Here is a 22,676-nt window from a genome sequence, read left to right on the forward strand (position 1 = left end):
AACATATCCTCTTGTCCTGTTTTTCTATATAAATGGCAAATATCCTGGAAAAAAAAAAAGAGTACACAAATCAGTTCCCAGAACCCACATGGTAGCTTACCACTGCTTGTAACTGCAGTTCTAGGCAGATTTGATGCCTCTGTCTTTATGGGCACCTACACTCATGTGAACACACTCAAACACAGCCATACATATCTAAAAAAATAAAATGAATCTTAAAAAAACAGAACTGGTAGAAGTTTGGGGGTTTGTTTGGTTGGTTGGTTGGTTTTGGTTTTTTTCAAGACAGGGTTTCTCTGTGTAGCCCTGGCTGTCCTGGAACTTACCCTGTAGACCAGGCTGGCCTCGAACTCAAAAATCCACCTGCCTCTGCCTCCCAAGTGCTGGGATTAAAAGTGTGCGCCACTACTGCCCAGCTCAGGGGGGAAGTATTTAAATCCATGAAACTGTATTCTAAGAAGAAATATAAAGGACTCTTTTCTAAAGAAATGAAGCACTCATAAACACAGAACCACCCACAGAACCAAGAAGAGTTAGACCCTTCTAGTCTTATTCAGCTTATGTGCCTTTCTTATGGTGTTAGTAGCCAAGCTCCAACCTGAGGTTTGCTCAGGGTTTAGTGAGTCAGGCCACATTCATCTTCTGCTGCCTCAGTTTGCCTGGAAGACACTTTCTTGGCTCTCTTATTGTACTTATTGTACTTATTTTACTTTTGTTTTATGTGATGGATAATGGCTGCATATATTTCTATGCACCGTGGATGTGCAATGCCATGGAAACAGGAGAAGGTATGAGATCCCCTAGAACTAGAGTTACAGACAGTTCCAAGTGGCCGTGTGGATGCTAGGAATCAAACCTGGTTCCTCAGGAATGCTTGGGCCACTTCTCCAGCCCCAGTTTTGGATTTTTAATATATTATTTTTTAATCTTTGAAGTTACAGCTATGGGAGAAGGTGTGCTCATGGAGTCTGAGGACAGCTTGCGGAGGCAGTTGTCTCCTAACATGTATGACCCAGGAATGAAACTCAGGTCATCAAACTTAAGGGCAAATGCCTTTCTTGCTGGGCCGTCTAACCACCCCAAGTTTTTGGTACAGTCTTTCGTACATGTTCCCGATAATCTTGAAGTACTGTGAGATTAGTGGCTCATTTACAAATAAAAGACTCATCCTAACACCTGGATAATGAAAACATACAAAGGAGGGTATCCATGAGAGCGAGGCAGAAAATACTGCTAATGTTCATTTTATATTTGACAACTAATTAAAATGAGAAGAGAAAGAGCTGCCCAACATGTAATTATAGAAAGTGGGTGATGAGGTAATGAGCAGAAGCTAAATTAGAGCTGACAGTCAAACCACAGGGCTGCATACAGCGAAGAGCAGGAGTGAGAGGATGGATGACAGGTTTGACTTACCCCGGCCGGTGCGCTGAACTCTACCAAGCACTTTACAGACATGCCTTCACTCTCCATCTTGGTCTCGGACCTCACCTCCCGTTCATATTCACACTGTAGGCTCCACCATGCCTATCAGCCTTCTCTCAGAAGAGATTCCCTGTGCTACCTGTATCTTCTCTTGTGAGCTCTCTGAGGCTAGAAGCTGGGTGAGCTGAGTGCATCCTGCCAAGCGGGGAATCCAGGACACTGCAGGTCCTTCCATGTGCACGTGGACCGAATGGCCAATAAACAGATTCTGTGCTGGGATAATAGGATGAAAGGCCACAGGTCTAGGTCCTTACACAGCCAACACTGGAAAGGCCTGGTTTTCAGCTATATTGTCCCCATGGAACATCCCTGCATATTGAAATGCTGTGTAATGATGGTGATGCTTTCCATCTGACTTGCTTGCTATTTGATCATCAGTTTAGTCCACATGTCTAGAACAGAAGAGATGCTCAGTGAATGCCTATTTACAGAATACATAATCATGATCAGTGCTCAGAGAGCTATGGGGGTCCTTGGAAATATAAGAATGGATTCAAGGGCTCCCTATGCAAGGGTGAAGGAAGGCACAGAAGACTCTGGAGGAAGAGGACTTACAGGCAAGGGGAGTCAGAAGCAGCCAGGACAAGGAAAGACTGAGAAAAGAGCAATTAAAAATCACACTGTTGGGCTGGAGAGATGGCTCAGCAGTTAAGAGCACTGTCTACTCTTCCAGAGGTCCTGAGTTCAATTCCCAGCAACCACATGGTAGCTCACAACCATCTGTAATGGGATCTGATACCCTTCTTCTGGGTGTCTGAAGACAGTGACAGTGTATTCACATATATAAAATAAACAAATCATTTTTTTAAAAATCATACTGTCACAGTACAGAGGAGTACAAGATGCAGACATGAAACACATGAGGAATTGGCCACTGCTAGGAACTGCCATATTTTGTGTGATAAATAAGAATCTGTCAGTCTGATAAATAAAGATGTGCCTCAGTCAGGGTTTTCTTGCTGCGATGAGACACCATGACCACAGCAACCCTTATAAAGAAAAATATTTAATTAGGGCTGGCTTACAGTTTCTGAAGTTTATTACATTATCATGACAGGAAGCACAACAGCATACAGGCAGACATGGTGCTGGAGAAGGGGCTGAGAGTTCTACATCTTGTTCCAAAGGCAGCAGGAAAAGACTGTGTCCCAATGGCCACAAATTGAGCAAATAAGAGACCTCAAAGCCCACCCCACAGTGACAAGCCATACCTTCTAATAGTGCCCCTTACTATTGTCCAAGCATTCACACAGGAGTCTATGGAGGCCATACCTATTCAAACCACAGCATGGCACTTTGGTGCCTAGACTAGACACTGGAATATTTTGAGTATGTGTCTTCTTTTCCTACTTATGCCTCCAGAAAATGGAGGCCATAATTAATTCTTGCCATTGATTTTATCATCTGGCAAGATTTAGAGGGGCTTGAGAAGGCTTCATAAATATTTCCTAAGTGAAGTGATAAATTTCAGTAAGAGAAGCCTAGAGAGGGAATTATCATGAGGGAGAAAATGATGAGACGCAACCTTGAAGCACAGAATGCACAGAAGCCATACCAGGAAATACAGAATGCCCAGATGCTATACCAGGAAACTTGTGGTTTTGTTATGCGACCCGTAGTCGAGATGATTCAATTCCACTTTGGTCAGATGCGCTTTACAAAGCTAATTCCAATCATGGTAGTCAAATAGCAGACAGCAAGGAAGAGAGGGCAGGAAAAGTCAATACGGAGAAGTTTGCAGAGCCAAACACTCTCCGTTTTGTAGTTGTGTAGAAGATTCAAATGTGATGATATGTGAAGTGGCCCCTGTGAGCCCAGCTCTCTGCACCATGAGCATGTATGAACACAAGCACAAAATGCAGGTCAGAGTTTGAGGGAAATAAGGCCCGATGAAAGTATCAATAATGGGAAGGAGAAAGGAAAAAGGAAGCATGTTTTTAATTTAAAGTATTTTTGATAATTCCATACATTAGCACCATATATACAACATTTCTTCCCCTCTTTCTCCCTTTCTACTCTTCTTTATCCTTTCCACTCCCTCTCTAACTGAAGTCCTTTTCTTCTTTATTATAGTTATGTATATATAAGAACAACCTTCTGAGTCAATTTAATTTGCATTTATGTTTAAGCTTGACCACTTGAGATGTCTTTGAAAGCATAAGATACCATAAAAATAGGAAATAGAAAGTGAGAAAATGATGATAAAAATGGTGGTTGAGATGGCTTGGGTGGGCAAAAGCATTTGCTATGCAAGTATGTCAAGCTGGCTTTGATCCCTGAGACCCACATAGTGGAAAAAGAGACTTCCAAAAAAAATTGTCCTCTGACTTCCACACACAGAGATGCACACACACACACACATACACACAAACACACACACAAACACACACACAAACACACACACCCACTTTTTAAAAATTTATCATGAAATAAACAAACACTGAAGCATTCAAGACACCCAGATGATACCAACAGTAGTACATGGGAGATAACTAATATCTGCTGGAGTGTTATCTGCAAAGGAAATCAAAGCATAAGAAAGCAAGTAATATGTGCCTGGGAGAGAAAAGTCCCTAGAGGGATCGGAGGGTGGCACTCTTTGTTATATGTTCATTTTGTATGTATGAAGCAGGTTCTAAGAAAAGAATTTGAGGGTAAGCAATTTTCTTAGAGATGGTTGAGGTTGTCACTATTTTCATCAGTGGAGAAGTGGAGCAGGAAGGGAGGCCAGCCACTGGACAAGTCAGTGTGTAGCTGGATCAGATAGCCCCTGGGGATGAAGGAACTAGTGCAGATAGATGCACGCCATAGGTGAGGAGCTGGCCCTTTGTTGACCAGCAGAGTTGTGGGCAGCTGGAAGCTCATGCAGAATTAAGCAGAATAGCAATCCTTTCTGCTCTAGGAAGTTGGTAGATTGTGTAGTAAGAAGCAGAAAGCATTTATAGTTTGTCAGCTTCATTCTTTCCCTATAGAGCTCGGCGTCTGCTATCTGTGGAGGCTGGAAAAGGGGTGTGGCAAGGCCAGAGGATTAAGGACAAACAACTTTTAGAAAGGGAGGACTGGTCGTGGGTCCACCCTACAACCTGTGAATGATTTTCTAGTACAGATCCAGTATCTTTGTTATAGGTAACAAAGAGCCAGATAGTTGACCTATTCACATTTGAGCTTTGCCAGGAAGGTGTCATGAATGGCCACTAAAGCCATGGGGCTGAGGACTGAGCAAGAGAAATTTCTAAGTCATAAACCCACTAGCAGCCTGTTTGATCCTGTCCCAGAAAACAAGAGTGCTGATGCTTTTTTTTTTTCCTAAATCCCATCTTTCTTTTTTTCTACTAAGCTATTTTTACTGTAATCATTTGCTGCCACTGAGACTTTTGCACTAGTAAAATGAAGGTCAAAGAACCAGAGAGAATGCAAAGGAGTAGTCTTGCCTTATTTTCTGTTGCTGGGAAGAGACACTATGACCAAGACAATTTACAGAAGAAAACAATTAATTGAGGACTTGCTTATGGTTTTAGTTAGTCCATTATCCTGACAGGAAGCATGGTGGCAGGAAGGCAGGCATGATGCTGGAGAAGTAGCTTAGAGCTACATCCTGGTCTGCACTTAGCAGGCAGAGAGAGACACACTGGCCGTGGCATGGGCTTTTGAAACTTCAAAGTGCACTCCAGTATTATACCTCCTCCAACAAGGCCACACCTCCTTCCCCTAATCCTTTCCAAACAGTTCCACTAACTGTGAACCAAACATTCAAGCATATGAATGGTCAAACTGAAGGCCATATGAGGCATTACAATCTCCAGCTTGGGGTCAAAGCCACCTTCTGCCCTCTCTGCTAAATGGTTCTTCACCCTTATTATGGTTTCTTTTCCTATACTGTGGTTCTCACATGGATTGATTGAGTACCATGATGTCCTAATCATCATTTAAAACAGTTGTTGACTGTGGCTGCTATTCTACCCACATGGAAGCTCTATTAAACATACACATATGGGGTAAGAGAGAGGAAGGAGGAGAGAGAGAAAAAGAGAGATGCCTGGACCTTTTCTCCAACTCACTAAACCATGATCCGTCCCTAGCAGGGGTGGCTCATTCCCCAGGTGCTCCCACTTCCTGGGCTGGAGTTGACATTCACTGACCTGGACAAGGGACACCAACCCAGCTTTCCCCTGAGTTGCAACCCTGACTTGCCTGAGTTACTTGCTTATCACTGGCTGGGTAGATTAGGAAGTTTGGCACATCTGAAAGCAATTTGCTTCCCACACAGCATGCAAGAGGCCCAGCCAGAAAGTGGGCATATGTCCTTCTGCTCACCAGTGTGAGAAGCAAATAGGGAACTAGGTGTTCATTTTTATTTACCTTTGCTTCCAGCTTTAAAAAAATCTTTGAACATTGGAGTATCTTTTTAATTTTTCCTATTCATAATGTTCTACCTCAAAATCCATAACAAATAACAACTTTCCCAGAGCTTTTTCCAACTGGGGTTGCCTTTAGAAGTGATATATTCTACTGAGTTGGGCTTTCACTGCAGTCTCTAAAGTAGTATCTTCCTCTAGAACTTCTGTTGTTTCAAATAGTTTCTCTTAGGAGATAAGAAGGGAAGTAACATGCAGTGACTCCTGGTCATAGCCTGAGTGCTGCTGTGCATATAGTTGAAGTCATCTAACAGTGTGAGCTGTAGAGTCTCACAGACCAGGCTTAGTAACCAACCGCAGCACCTGCCAACAAACAAACTCAGATCATAGAGGTCATGATTGATGTGCATTGTGTCTATAGAATATATTCACAGTGACTGACACACTATAAGTTCTCAAAGTATCGGTTGGCATAATCATCATCTCATTTCATTCTCACAACTATGCAGTGAGTAAGTATCAGTGTCCATTTTAGGCATGAATTAAGTCTCAAGAGTGAATTCATGAATTGTCTGTGGGCATAATTTGAAGTATATCCAAAAGAAAAAATTTAAATATGCCTTTTAGAGTTGTTGTAAAATAAGAAAAAATAATTTTATAATGTGCTGCCTACTAACTGAGGAGGAACTTAATTGGCAAAACTGAATTCCATTATGTTGTTGGAGACAGTAATAAACAAGACAAACAGAGCCCCTGTCCTGAGGAAGGGACTGGTAGTACCTCTCCTACCCTTTGAAAGCCATTCTTCATCACAGCAACTGCACGAGACCTGTACAAGATCAGGCCAGCCAACATCCTAGATGGAGTGGAAAGAGGTCCATGAGTCCTCATTCCTAACAGAGGAGCTACTTCAGTATTGGTCTTCTTTAAAGTTGTAACTCTCTCTCTGGACAGGTCAACCAGTCCTGGGATTATAGGAACAGCACAAATCAGAATCAACACACACACACACGAAATAATAACAGTAAAGAGGACAAGACAGGGAGATGGGGTGAATCTGAGAATTGTTATAGGGAAGAGTTTAGAGTGAATATGACCAAAATTCACCACTTAACATTCTCAAAGAACTAGTAAAATGTGTTTTAAAAGAAACCATCACTATAGTTGTTCTGACAAAACATTCTTTTCTCATAGTGAGTGGTTCCTGAGATTCTTGACCTATCACAAAACTACCAAAAATGGAGCATCATCAGGAAGCTCTCTGTCCTGGTGCTCCCTCTGGGAACACCTCCTTCTTCCCCAGTCAGAGTCACTGGGACCATCAGAAGAAATAGCTGACACTATGCTGCTTTAAGATAGCATATGTTAGTGTTATCCTACCTTGACATTTCCCTGGATCCATGATGACCTCCTAGCCTCCCTCCAGAACATTCTACTGGTGTGCACTTGGGCATGTGGCCACTAACTAAAATAATGATGTATTCATTCAGATGAACTCATTTCCAAGCAATGTATTGACAAAAAGAGGAGCAGGTAATTTTAAAAAATTGGTTAACTTTATCTGTCATTGATCATCTCTTCTCTCCTACTCTTGCTTCATTCATAAGAGACCCCAGGAGAACATGACAGGTGCCATGTTTTATACTGTCTCTGGGGCTGAATAGTTCACTTGGGAGTCTGTTAAAGAATTTCCCAAGAAGGCCTACATTCTGTGTTTGAGATCAACAGAAGGCTGTTAAAATAAAACTATAATGCTTATGTTCTTTGGTTTCTATTTACCTAAATTCCTGGATTGCTGTCCATATCATATGCCAGGAAATTTCACTGTTCTACCATGTAATCATGACTGTGCTATTATAATATCATTGTCTCTATGATGAAGCCTGGGTGGGAAAGCTAGAGCTGACAACAGCAGCTTGTCTCTAGAGACCAGGTTTCCAGGAGTTGTTCTGTGCTTCTCTTGGACATAGACTAACTTTTCAAGATAGACTATCATTTGGAAGTACAATGGATTTCCGTTAATCAGTCTTCTTGTCACTGAAACCAAAAGCCAAATAGAAACAACTTGAGGAAGGTTGCATTTTGGTTCACAGTTTCAAAGGCATCAACCATGGTGGCTGGGAGGGAAAATCATACAGAACAATTCATGTCATGGAGACCAGAAAACAGAGAAAAAGCAAACACTAGAAGTTAGAGAAGGATATAGGCCTTAAAAAACACACCCACAGCGCTTCCTTCATGTAAGCCCCACCTCATACCTTTCACCACCATTCAATAATACCATCATACGAGTTCATCTCAGGATCAGTACACTCACTATGGCACATGCTAAATATCTCCAGAAACCCCATCATAGACACACCCTGAAATGCCCTTCACTAATCTCCAAAGTGTCCCTTGACCTAATCAAGCATATAATCAAGTAGAGTCTAGATTAAATTGAATCCTAACATTAAAGATAGATTATCCTGGTTTTATGATTTAGGACTATTCCACTTTGTTCTTGATGTTGTGTCAAACTTCTGCATATAATTACTGAGAAATGAAGGTTTCTATTATTTTGATAGAAATAGAAGATTCTGCATAAAAGGAGTGTGTGTCATTCTATGGGTGATGTAGAAATACTCTGAACTTGGTATGGCTATAAATGTTCTAGTAGGAAAAGATTATAGACTTATTTTTTAATAAGTAAAATTATTAGCAGCATGTATGTATAATCGCCAATGAAGTAACGTAAAGTTTATATGTAAATTGAATCTATAAGTGAACATAGGAACTGAATGAATCTAACTGCATTATGGCTTAGAATGAGAATTATTTTAGGTTTTTATCAAATTGTCTCTCTCACACACATATATATGTATATGTATATGTATATATATATACATATGTATATATACATATATATTCTGTTTTAATTCTTTTAAAGTTCAAGAATTTCTTAGTCAAAAGCACATTTTATTCCTGCTTCATTAGGAATGTCACACTATTCCTACTCTCTGAACACAAAATTTGCCTTTTAATAATATTTAATATCCTGAACATCTGGTCATTCATGGCCCAGGAAGAAGACCTTGAAAGGACTGTTGCAAAAACATTTTTCATCCTTTTTACAATTATTATCTTCTTGTTTTCACCTAGACTTTTTTTTTTTTTGCTTTTCAGGAAATTAAAATGTGTTTCTTAACAGATCTTAGCATCCACATGAATTCACACTGTATTTTCTCATGTTCAGAAATATTAACTTTTCAGAGTTATTCCTATTTGAGGTAGAACACCTCTCTGAACTATCAGTGACAACAGCAATTCAACAAGAATGTTCAGGGATAAAAGAAATAGTGCAGAAGCCCACGTTGGCTTTCAAATTCTTGGTAATTCATCAGAACTCTTACCCATAGTAACTTGCTGTGGAAAAGCATGAAAGACCCCAAAAGAAATAAAAATATGTGTTTGAGCACAGACTATATTCCAGTGTGCAAAGATCCCACAGGGTAAAAACCTTGGCTATCCTAGCAGTAGGTCACAGTTTGGAAGAAGGTATTTAAAATATTTGAATTTATTTTAAGAATCAAAAATTATATTTATTTCTTATATTCTATGCTGTGTCTACTTTTACTCTAACACTGCTTACTTCTCCTATGTTAACTACTGTACGTATTGAGAAAGTTTTGTTGAGGTTGTATACTGAGTTTTTGTGCCTTACCAGTTTCATTTGAGTAAATAATCCCCAATAAATAAATATCGGTACAAGAAAAAGATTAGGAGCCATAACCAAGAAATTTGGAATATAATATGACGAACCACATTCGGTGTCCCATTTTCGTCAGGAGAATTGTGGTTTGCTGCAACCCTTGTTTATTAGATGGATTGTTTAATGAAAGTAATCTTTAAATAACTTTTGCTTCAGGCTTAAAAGGTGCAAAGATATAATTCAGTAACATGGGCAAAAGAAATAAAAGCAGAGAAGAAAACCTTAAAGATTGTAAGCTTTTTTCATTTTGAATTTTCCTAAGTGGCTCAAGAAACCAAATCAATTCAGAAATCATGTCTTTGTAAAGAGATTTCAGGAAAGGAACCTAGATTTAAATGGGTAGTTACAGTTAATCTAGCATCAAAATTCAGAGCGTAGGTTGTCCTTTCTGATGAAGGCTTACAGTGTATACCAAGATGTCAGTCCTACTGATGCTTAAATAGCTCCTGAGCCACTCAAGGAGAGAAGACCCTGCTTTATAACTCTTCTAAGGTTGACCACTTCCAAATGGCACATCCCTGTCATTCGTCCTATCTTTAACACCACGCTCTTGTCTTTAACTTGTACTGATCAGACAAATGGACAAATATAACAAAATGGTTCTGGGCAAACTTACCCTGGAATAACTCTTAAAACAACATGGAGCTGGAAGCAGGACGATGTTGCAAACAGACAGATGTACAATTGGCTGGAATGGAGCATGGGGTAGGTAGGGGACTCAAGGTACATCACCCAAAATCAGCACGGGACTCTTAAACAGCCTACCACTAAAGAATCCTGGCAAGTCACTGCTCTAATACTGGAGTTCCTCATATGCAGAATAAGTGGTGTTTTCAAAAAATGCTGTTGAGTTTTCCGGTAAGGATTAGAACTGAAGATGCATACAGAAGATTCTAGACCAATGGTTCTCAACCTTCCTAATGCTGCAACCCTTTATGGCAGTTTCTCTTGCTGTGGTGACCACCCCCATCCCGACCAAAGAATTTATTTTCATTACTACTTTATAACTGTAATTTTGTTGCTAGTATGAATCGTAATGTAAATATCTGTGTTTTCTGATCGTCTTAAGGTGACCCCTGTAAAAGAGTCATTCAGGTCCCATTGGGGGTCGGGACCCACAGGTTGAGAACCACTCGTCTAGGGGGAAAAAACACAGTGAAGCCATATGGCAGATTCTGAGAACTTCTTCCTCATCTGTAGTTTCTCATCTTACCACATTCCAAGTGGTAGACAAAGGATTTAAATGGTGTTTAGTCATTAAAAGTGTACGTGAGTGTGTGTGTGTGTGTGTGTGTGTACACTTTCTTTAGCTGTAAATGGGAATACAACTTGCACCTCACCTACCTTGGAGGCACGCTTTAATTCCTCGTGGCCTTCACCACTTCCTTTTCTAGTTTTATTGCTATTTCAGGCTCTTTTGTAAAGTGCAGGTGTGAGAGGATGCCATCCTCACCCCCTGAGAGCCTGGGTGGTATTATCGGTTCTTGTAAGAAAAGGTATCCAAAATAAAAAGAAAAGGCTTAGTTGATAACACATTTGTTAACTCTGGCCAGATGCTCATTAGCAACATACTAGAAGCCAGAAAAAAAAAAAAAGTCTGCAGCTTGGATCCAAAAATAAAGGCCAGGCTCTGGGTAAAATACTGACAGATGCAAGCCAAAATGAGGAGGAAGAGTTAGGAGAGATGCTCCTGCATCATTTACAGGGGGTGTGGCCTTAAGCTGTGTCCCAGTCCTGCAGAACAAGCCTGCATCTCTGCTGTGGCCACAGTAGGGATTCTCAATATGTCATGCCATGTTCAGATCTCTTGGTTGCTTATTAAAGACATAGGTAATCAGGATGCAGCTCAGATGCAAATAAAATATTAGAGTAGCGCTTCTAGGAAATTCTAATGCTAAGCTAAGACGGGGAGCTAATGGTGTCACTGAGGTAGACCGTTACCTTTCCTTGTATTTCCTAAGAGTCCTGTGCAGAATTTATTTGTTTGTTTGTTTGTTGCCACCAGCTGTTATCCTCCTAGTGAGTAGAAGACTCAGGACTCCAGCCCAGGCCTGATTGAATACATTGCTTCCTCAGGAAATGAGTGTCTCCATTCTATACCTTTAGGTTGATGTAACATGACAAATACAAGAAGTGAATTCCTCAACCTTACCTCAGTCATCTGCCTAAACATCCCAGACCCACTACTAGAAACTTCTCCTCAGCCCATATCCATAGGCCTAAGATTTCTGAGTTTGTTATTTTGTTTACTCTTGAACTAATGTATTTCTCTTAATGAATGAACAGAGTTCTTCCCACATCATCCTGCCATTAAGAGAATCATATTAAATAGCAAAACCACCTTAGCTCTCCTGGAGACAATATAATAGAACATGAGATCCTAGAATCAGAAACCCCTGACTACACAGCTGTTGCTCTAGTATCCTTCAGCAAGAAGGACTGTGGCATCTCCTTCCCTAGTGATAGTGGGTGCATCTTCCCACAATGTCACCACTCCCCCTCACTGGAGTCCTGAAGCAAGAGGAAAGATTACCATAAGGCCCTTCTCCAGGAAAGAAAATGGCTATTGTACCTAGGGATGGTGGGAAGCATATCAACCACTTAGAAACTAACAAACTAATGAACTAGACAAACTAATAAATTATTAATGGGCATTATGCATCCCTCTTCAATAAATCAAAGTAAATATGCTTAGTGGGAAATGGACCCAAGACTTTGAAGTCAAAAGGCAATTCAGTTCAACTTAACCAACATTGGCCAATCATCTACTAAGGCTCCACTTTCATTCTAGGAATTTGGAGAGTAGTGTGTGATGAAAGGATCTGGGGAGGTAGTCCCCTTGAACAAGGTAACACAATTGGAATAATAGCTAACTTCCAAAATAAGAAACACCGTTTTGTTTTGTTTTGTTTTGTTTTAGTTATGGTGTATATATGTAGTTTTATTAACCTTCCATCCCTATAATAATAATATACCTGACACTGATTACGTATTTACCTTAGAGTTTTGAAGGTGCAAAGTCCAAGATTAGTGGGAACAAAGAGTGGTTGGGGATAGAGGGGAGCAGTGAGCTTGACCTGGCCTCTATGAGGTCAATTTGTGGCAGCACAACATGACAGAAGTACATGTCTGAGTGAAAAAATGACTCTGGTCTCAAATAAGAAGAGAGGACAGAAGGGCCAAACTTGGTCCTTTCATAACATCTCCCTCATGACAGCTGCCAAGGGCTTACTTACCCTACAAGATCTACCTCTTAAAATTCCCACCACTTCCCAACAGCACCAGGCCAGACTCCCGACCTATGAGCTATCGGTGGCACACAAACAATATTCAAACCAGAGTCATAACATAAACATACATGATGCATGTACTGCTATATATTGATAATTTTAACCTATTTGAAAAGGAAAATTGTTTAACCATCACTATATTTTCATAATTCATCGCTGCTTTGACCTAATGTCTTTATTCTGCATGATAGTGTCCTTTAGGCTATCTGACATTCACTACGATGTAGACAGCCTTACATTCTTTTTTTCTCCTCCATTTATTTATTTATCCACTTTACATCCCAATCACAGTCCCCACATCCTCACAGCCCCCCACCTCGAACAGCCCCTCCCTCCCCCCTCTTCCTCTCAGGAGACAGAGGCCTCTCCTGGGTACCAACCCACCCTGGCACATCAAATCACTGCAGAAACAGGAACATCCTCTCCCACTGAGGCCAGACAGGGCAGCCCAGTTAGAGGAACAGAATCCACAGGCAGGCAACAGAGTCAGGGACAAGCCCTGCCCTACTTGTTGGGAACTCCCATGAAGACTAAGTTGTATATCTGCTACATGTGTAACCTCACATTTTTAAAAGCAACATAGAAGAGTTGGGGTTTGTTGTTTTGTTTTGATTTTCTGATACTTTTGAAATAGAACTGCTCCTGATACTAGTGCCATCACATCATGACTGGAATCACCTCCAGTGCATAGCTGTAGGCTGGCCTTCCTTTCCACTGAAATGTACATACAGTTCTGGCTTTCAGAGTTGCATTGCGTCTTCAATACCATCAGTAACTAATTAATAGAAGTGAGCTAAACAATGCTAGTTTATTTGCATAAAACTTGAAATCAGAGAAATTTTCAGGATCCCGTTTTGAACAACGTTGTCTTAGAGGATGAATTTTAGGCTATAATTCTCATCTAGAGATGGATTGTTATTCCTCAATAAGTGACTTCCCCAAGCTTTGTCAGGTCTGAGGGCAACAAATCATAATATATGCAAATATAGGTTCTGATATAACGATGTCTTGACTTGCAATTTATAATTCTATGATGGTGCAGCAGCAATGTACATTTGGTAGAAACTACACTTTGATCTCTGTTATGGTGTTAGGGATGAAATCTAGGGTCTTGTGTGTGCTAGTCTAGTACCACAGCAATTGAGCTAAAGCCCAAACTTTTGTACTTTGCATGTGAATTGTGATCTTTCCTGGGACAAAATTTGCATTAAATCCTGTCCTGATGCTGGGCAGTGGCAGGTGGGTAAGCCTCTGGTCAGCTAGCTTACCATGGAGGAAACAGCTGATACCATACAATAGACCGCTGGCTAAGCTAGAATATTGGGTACATGCGGAATGTGAAACGTATATGGCTTATGGTGTTTTTTAACACGTGATAGATTTACCAGGCTATAACCTCTTTGTAAGTTAAGGAATGCCCCTGTATGAAGTGTTCAAGTACAGATGATTTGTAAGGTCAGCAAGAATCCCAGGCTCGGGGAAATCTTCAGGACTCAGTAGAGATGGGTCTATTCCCATTGATGAGAGGAACAATTAAAAAAACAAGCAAACAAACAAACAAACAAAAAGGCTTTCATTGCACAGTGCAAGCAAGCCAGCAAATTCATTAAGCACTGACCTAATTTTGCTTGAAGACATAGAAGAATAGCTAATTTGTGGGATTCATTACTGAACCCATAGCTTGTGCCATTTTAGTTCTTTCCCCAAAGCCATCTATGATGAGTGAGAAAATTAAGACGCTCAGGTATAGTGCTCCTATGAAGTAGTGCCATCTTTGGTCCTTGACTTGACAGCACCACCCACCTCTGGCAACACTGACTTTGACCAGTATATACTCAGTTTCCAAACAATCTGAGACTTCCTCACATCACACAAGACAGCCATCCCTCATGATTTTCTTTTCATGAGCCCCCATCCAAAAGTTCTTCGACCCCTTCCAAGTGCTCACTACACCACAGTGAGCTCTCACCCATACCCGACTTCTCATTTGCAGCAACTCAACATGCTGAATGTCTTGTCCCCACACCTCACGTGCTGAGCTAGTTCCACCAACCTTCTCAAATGTTTGTTCTCTGGGTGCACCGTCTCTGCTGCATTCAAAGGGACTCATAGAAATGTGTATAGTCTGTGAGAAGGTTTTGACGCAGAGCATTTTTTTCCGGCTCAATACAGAGCTGCATTTCCCAGCATCTCACTTACTTAATTCACATTCAAAACCAAACACTGCCATTCCCCGGCCATTAAGGTCTTCAAAGACCATCTTTTCTGTCATGGCTGGTTTTAGTTTGGTGCCGCAGGATAGGATTTTTCTCCATTTGTTTAGAATAATCTTGGGGAGAAAATGTCTATGCCTATTTTTTTCTTAAAATACGCAATTTTTTATGTGCAAATTTGTGCTCCACTTATTTCTGCTGTAAGAAAAATGGCAATAAGCACATGGTACAAAGCAGTAGCCATTTTACGTCAATGTTCAGAATACATGGGGAAGCACAGGCAGCAGCAGGAGGGGAGCTTTCCATTAATTGGCATAGTCTTTCATAAAGGTACCCTCTGCTTTCTCAGTTTGGGGCGTGCCTACCTAGAAAGAATATTGACCTTGTTGTCAATGCTGTTGACAACAAATTTAAAATTTGTTTTTAAAATTTTTCAGAAAAAAAAATTCCCATGTGTTTAAATGTCAGTAACTCATTCAAAATTTATTAAAATACCAAGCTGGTCAATTCCATTCTAGCGAAGGTAAGAAAGCCTGCAAGCTGAGGTCAGCCGTGGGCTTCCCATTGGCAACCTCTGCAGATAGAGAGCACACTCAGATCATTATACACTCCCTCTGTTTCAGTCTCAGAGCACAAAAGGAAAGCGTGTAACTCCATCAACATATGTCTATGGGTATCACACTCATTTACTGATAGTCTAAGTCACCAGCGTGATACACTGAGAGGGACAACCTTCTCAAAGCCGAGCATGTCTGTGAAAGCTTGGGTATCTCACTTGGTGTTGGCTAATGTGAGATTGCTCAGCTGCAAACGTGGATAGTAAAATTGCCTTTTGAGCCTGTCAAATGATTCAAGAGAAATTCCTTTTTTGTTTGGTTGGTTGTTTTTTGTTTGTTTGTTTGTTTGTTTGTTTGTTTGTTTGTTTGTTTGTTTGAGACAGGGTTTCTCTGTATAGCCCTAGCTGTCCTGGACCTCACTCTGTAGACCAGGCTGGCCTCAAACTCAGAAATCTGCCTGCCTCTGCCTCCTGAGTGCTGGGATTAAAGGCGTGCACCACCACTGACCAGCTCTAGAGAAATTCCTTGTGGCATCTAGAAGGTGTGCCATAGTAGTAGCTGAGTCTGTTACAGTAGGATGAAGACTATAAGTTGCCAGCAGCGTTTCATTCATGCCCTATAAACACCAACCTTGCCCATACCCTCACTGCTTCCACACTTGCTCAGGTCTCCCTCTCTGCCCTCGTTTCACCCCATGGACTGATGGTCTATATACAGCTCAGCTGCACCGTCTTGTTTTCCCAAGCGCTTGACTATATCTGAAATGTCTACCGCTTTCTTTTCCATTCCTTTTACTCCTATAAGACTCAACCAAGGTGTCACCTTTTCTAGAAAGTCCTCCATGAATGCTTTACTCCCAGACGTAAGGTAGAGTACTCCCTGCCATTCTGCCTTGAGTTTGTCTTGGTTTGAGCATTTATCAAGATAAACTATTAACTATTCGCTGAAAACAGAATCTGTAACATCACCTCTCTACCTTAAGTACATGAGTGTGATATCATTGATATACTTAAGCCCCCACCCCCAAAAATGGATGAGGAAGGAATTGACTAAAGAGGCTTGCTGGAGAGGAGCATAATGTGCCTGCTCAGTGTCTCACTTTACACAGGCTGCTAGCTACATCTCCCTCCCTTTGCCTTCTTTGTCTTAACCTTGGTTCCTGCCTCTATCTTCACCCCAAGCCAACAGAGACTTCCCAGGGCAGATCACACAGAGAAGGTACATGAACTATCACCACCCAGGTCTTGTAAACAGAGTCTGGCAGTGTCTGAGAAGGTCCTCTTAAAAGGGAACAGAAAATACAAAAGAAAAGTCTTGTTAGGGCAAAGGCAAGAAGTCAAGGTCAGGTTCACTGTGGCTGTGGACATCTACTTGTGTTTGCTGTCAGAATGAGCCTTATCTGCAGAAAAGGAAAAATAGGTGTATAGCCCAAGTAAGCTGCATAGCACTGGCTCCTTGTATATTTGGTCCCATAGCAGAAGCAAAGTCTCATTGTAGGCCAGGGCTGCCTGCCACAAGCACTCATTGTGGCTTGAAGAAGCCCTCTTCTCCCAAAGGTTCATAGACCCTTTCTGGAATATTTAGGAAGTGGACAGGGGACGGCGGGAGGCTAGACAACAGGCTGCATGTGCCCTCATCTAAGTACATTTACGAACTATCTGCTTGATACAAAAGTCTGCTCTTATTATGTACAATCTTGGAAAAATGGCTACAATAATGCACAAATATTTGTTCTCTTCCAGGAACATGGGTGACATTTGGAGGTCAAATCTCAGATGAGGTAAGCTGCTTTTAGCTTCTACAGTTCTAATGAAGACAATGTGCAGTAGGGATTGTCTTTCCTTCCTAACATTTTTTTCTTCTTGGATGTGTGTGTGTGTGTGTGTGTGTGTGTGTGTGTGTGTGTGTGTAACTGTGCTGCCCAGTCATTAGGTAAGGCTAGCTTAGCAGATCTTGGGTGACTCCAGCCAAGCAGAGTTTTAGGGGGCTGGCAGCACACAACAGCCACACTCCCAGTAGCTAAGAAGGAAGTCCTTTCTTCCCACAGGAGGACCCAGGTGCACAACAAGAGACCTTATGACTGGCATCAGATAGGGATGTTTGGGGGTAACACAAAGGCACAGTCAGGGAGTACAGCAAAGGGCACATACACTGTTAGGCTTGAAGTAAGCAGCAACATAGGAGGGAAGTAAGTTCACAGCCAGGGTCTCCAGCCTGCATGCAACCTGCCAGTGCCTAGTGCACTGCGTAGAAGGAAAAAGGCAATGGTGGCTAGCTTTGTGGGCAGATCTAGTCTCCACCCCTACCCCCCACAAGTCTCTGATCTCCCCTTCATACTGTCTGTTCTCTGCTGTAGGGATCTCATGTCTGGGCATGCAGGACTAACCTCTGTGATGAGCCATTTCAAAATTCCAGTTCTCAAAATTGCACAATAAAGTTGTCATGAACATTTGCAGAGACACTAACACAGATGTACACCCAACAGCTAGAGTCCTTCTGGAGAGCAGCTATGGGAAGGGTCCTGCAGAGCTGTCCACAAGGAGGAACAAGGACGACTAGCCAAACCCAATCACACTCTCAACTGAATGGCTCAATCCCACCTCTTTTCTAGGGGCTAAAACTGTAAGCCAATAACAATGAGTTTAGTTCCCTGATCTTTCAACTTTCTCTTGGTCTTCCAGGAGTTCTCTGCTCCAAGCAGGTAAAAATGGCCATAATGTTCTGGGTGCTGGAGAACTGGAAGCTCCAGGAAGTTAAGAGAGGCAGGAGCCTTGTGAGTTAGCTTTCTACCACTAGGCCACACCTCCTAAGGATTCTTCCATCTCCAAAAGATGCTATAGACCAGGGACCAAATGCAGGGGACTTGAAAGACATTTCAGATCAAAACTATATCAAGGCCTAAATCCAGTCTTTAGACTTCAATGTTTTTCCCGTTATTCCACATAAGGTCTTCAGACCCTGTGACTGGGAAGGGTGTCTATTCTCAGGTACTCCATTTCAAAACTTCTCTGTAGCTAAGATGTAATTGTTACATTTCCTAATAAATAACCCACCAATATGCTGTATGACATACCACAATAATTTTTACTGTCATCTAAAACAGGGCAGTCAGGATGAGGGAAACTATATTCGCTTTACTTTTCAACTCTGCTTTAAAATAATGTCTTAATCTTACCAAATTAAAAATCAGTAACTGCTTCCTTGTGGGTAATGCTAGTGGATATGTACACTAGCCTACCCATGGTCTTGAGAGGCTAATTTTTAAAATACCAGAAGCAGTCTATATTAGAAACGCTGGTGAAACAACTTTAGTCTACCACCAAAGAACATAATGGAAAATCAATTGTTATTATGTGCGAAGTGGAAAAAAAAATTGTTCAAACATCTAGCAAATTAATCAGCAAAGTGGAGAAAGATTCCTCCACTGCCGTTTTCCAGCATCCTCCTACATCTCTACCTTAGGCTGATTGTTGTAGGTAGCCCTCTCCTCTCCTGGCACACTCTTACTTTCCCTGAGCAGCAAGGAGGATGGAACAAGGAGCTCTGATCCAGCCTGAGCCCAGAGGAGCTTGCCCCTCCCCTGTGTTGACTCAGCAGCAGCACCAAGATGATGCTTATTGTTCCGCTGCACTGTGGGTGGCAGGAGCTTTAACAACAGTCATGATTGTCTGGCCTGTGATTCATCAGCACAGTTGGCCAGGCCTTGAGGAAAGTCACAAGTTTTTAGGTCAGGAGTCCTCCAACTGCCAGAAGCTATTGACTTGCAGAAAGGGCTTGAGGGCTGGAGTCAGCTTTGATACAGATGACCCTCTTTGTCAGCAAGATTAGATGTCACGGAGGGTGTTCTCATACAAGGGCTTCCCAGCAGGATGGGAAACACAGATCTGAGCCCCTCAGTGCTCCGTGGGCAACAAAACACACCCCGCCAAGAGTGAGATTACAGCCTACCCAGTGTCTGAGGGTAGGAGAATCACCTGCCTTATACTTCTCTTTCTCTTGTCACTCACTACAGCTGAGAAAAACACAAGTGGTTCATGGGATCTCAGAGTGAAAGGTGGATAAAGGATTTAACATTGCTTCCCAGCTAGGAAGAATGCCTGGCATTTCTGAATGACCCTTGCATCCTCTTGCAGGTTGCTGAACGGCTGATGACAATTGCCTATGAAAGTGGAGTTAATCTCTTCGACACGGCTGAGGTCTATGCTGCTGGGAAGTAAGTCAGAACAAGTTTTTAGCTCTCACATGGCATCATCGGTGGAAGCAAGAGGGTGTGCTCAAACGTTGCTGTGGCATTGGCAAGGAGGGACTCCTCTTCTTGTACATATAACAGCAGGCATGTTCTTCCTCTGCCCTACGCTGATATTCATGAAAGTTGTGATTTCTTAATGATGCCAAGAAATTAACAACTTTTCTAAGAGGGCACTTTGGACCCTATTCTGAAGACTGTAAGTGACAGAGAGACCTTGCTGGAGGTAACGAGTAACTTGTAGAGATTTCCTTTGGGCCTGAGCATCGACTTGGCAGTCTGAACATGGCTTGTTATGTTAGAACACATAGCTGATGTTCTATTAGGCCAGATCAGCAAGCACATGTCACATAACATAACTAGTGTATTTTAGAATCGATATGGAGCCCTGGTCTCCTGGAATGAATGTGGGTGTCCAGCTTCCACCAGCAAAGGGAGAAGACATCCAGCTGGAATATGAACACACCAAGCTAGTTGCTCCCCTCCCCCAGGCCAGTTACAGTAGAGCTGAGGCTTGTCCAGTCAATAATAATTGCTCCAAATACTCTTGGAGCTTTTTCTTACTTTGTTTCTTCCTTTTCAAAGACCTGTCTATTTTTAAGGACCATCAGAGGACTTGAGCATCCACATCTATGTTGTTTGTAATGAATCCAAGAAAGGAAAGTCAAAGTTGTTCGGCCTTGCTCCTTTCTGCATGCCCTCTTCTCAGGGGATTTTCTCTGTTGAATCTTGCTCAATACCAAATAGGGTAAAGCAGAGGAGGGGAACATAGTGATTGCAACTCCTACTGTAAGGGACAGCCATTGGGATCGTTATTCATTGATGGCCACTATGTAACTAAGATAGGCTCCCAATATTTAAGGTCACATGTAACAACAGACAAACAAGGAGTAATGAAGACAATTCCAGTACCACCCCGTGTCTGTTCATTTGGAGCATGTGCCATAGCTAGCATGCATCATGATTCCTTCCTTGTAAACAACTTTGGTTTACATCAAATACTAGCTAACAATGGCGTCCATATCTGGCTCACTGACGAACCAAGTGCTAACTGCATTGACTTCCCTACTCCAATCTCTGGCAGCCCAACTGTTTCTTACACTGATCATCGAACTGGGAGGGTTATAGGAGAACATTTTAGTCTCCTCAATCTTGGTGAGTCTGCCTGGGGAAGTGGAAGTGGAGATATTCTTAGGATGTCTTCAGTGCACCTTTCCACAACCCAGCCTTAGGAACAGGAAAGGTATTTTGTAGTGTCTCCCTATACCTTAGTCCTATGACAAACATTACTCAGTCCTAGGACATTCTCTTCTGGACCACAATAACTGCAACACTGAACTTAGGGATATCTGAATACACATGTAGATTCTTTCTTCTCTTCCAAGATCAACTGGGAAACTAGTATTTTCTGTTAAAACAGTCGGAAGCCTCTGGGCACAACTGAATTGTTCCAGCACAATAGATGGAAATAGGTGGTGCTGACTCTCATTGAACACCACCAAGTGGGATATTTTTATGAGGGACCAAGCTGCCAGATGACTCCTCTGTTTCTTATGTCAGGACCACAGGAGGTCTCCTGCCAGTGCCAGCATTTGGCAGGTGCTTCTGGGATGCCTGGGAGCAGGATTCTGCGGGCACCAGCAGAAACAGTGGAGACTGTGCTACCAGCTGAGTGTGCTTCTATTTTGGGGATCTGTAGGCACTGAGAGTTCAAAAATGGGATGGCTCTGGTGTTGGGTTGACTCTTGCTTTTCTGAGACACTGCATCCTAAGACATTGTCTATTTTCCCCTTCAGGGCTGAGGTGATTCTGGGAAGCATCATCAAGAAGAAAGGCTGGAGGTACCACATCTACCATAACTGCTAGTTTGCCTTTAAAGTCTTACTGATCTATACCAGAAAAGCAAAAATAAAATAAAATAAAATAAAATTTAAATCACATGGTACTAGAACAAAAGGCTGTCCAAAAAACAGTCAACACTTGGTAAAGAAATAATCTATAATAGTTTGGAAATAAGTGCCATAGAGGTCATTATTTGTACTTCGAAATATACATTGCCATTGACTACAGGGAATCACGTTGTGGTTGAGTATAGAAAAAGGAGCTGTTCATGAGATTATTTGTACATAACAGACATGACATTTTCATAGTTTTAACTGTATGTGTAATTAGTGAAGAAAGCAAGCTACAGGAAACTATCTAGACACATAGATTTATGTTCACCACTCATTTTACTAACAACTCTCTGTACAAAGATGAAACAAAAAGCCCGTGGCATAATTGCCTAGAGCTTTCTCATCTGGATACAGTTGACCACATCTGTCCTGAATGCTAGGCACTCTGACTTCTGAGTGTTCAGAAAAGTATCTGCTATCCTTGAGGATTTCAAGAAACTCAAGGAATGTGCTCACCCATCCCTTCCTCCAACTCTGTACCCAAAGCAAGTGGTCGTGAAGATTGTGTGGCGTTTGGGGGCTGTCATGCAACACAGCAGAGTAAGGTCCACATCTAGATGAAGACTGCCCCTTGCCTGAATAAGGAGAAGCAGTGGTTTTCCCTTAGCAAGCATTGACCCATCCTCCTTAATTGCAGAACCCATCATACATACCTTGTGGGAAACAGACTACTATGAATATTTCACCAGCCACCTTTCAGCCTAGCACATAACAGCTCAAGCTAGTACTGTGCTATGAAAAGTTTATATGGTTCACATTGCCTCCAGGAGGAAACTGGTGAGAAGAGAAGATAAACCATGCAATCCTGACATTGAGCTTATAAA

The 22,676-nt window shown here is 41.8% G+C and overlaps 1 protein-coding gene across 4 annotated transcripts in view; it reads left to right on the forward strand.

The window, feature by feature from the left end:
- Positions 1–22,676, forward strand: part of Kcnab1 (potassium voltage-gated channel subfamily A member regulatory beta subunit 1) — a 420,837-nt gene that overhangs the window by 310,814 nt on the left and 87,347 nt on the right. For all 4 annotated transcript variants that reach the window (XM_021157435.2, XM_021157436.2, XM_021157441.2 and 1 more), the window contains exons 3-5: positions 17,394–17,431; positions 19,785–19,864; positions 21,694–21,738. In XM_021157435.2, coding sequence (XP_021013094.1) covers positions 17,394–17,431; positions 19,785–19,864; positions 21,694–21,738 — 163 coding nt within the window. The remainder of the gene's footprint in view (positions 1–17,393; positions 17,432–19,784; positions 19,865–21,693; positions 21,739–22,676) is intronic.

This window comes from Mus caroli, chromosome 3 (assembly GCF_900094665.2).
Source record: "Mus caroli chromosome 3, CAROLI_EIJ_v1.1, whole genome shotgun sequence".
NCBI lineage: Eukaryota > Metazoa > Chordata > Mammalia > Rodentia > Muridae > Mus > Mus caroli.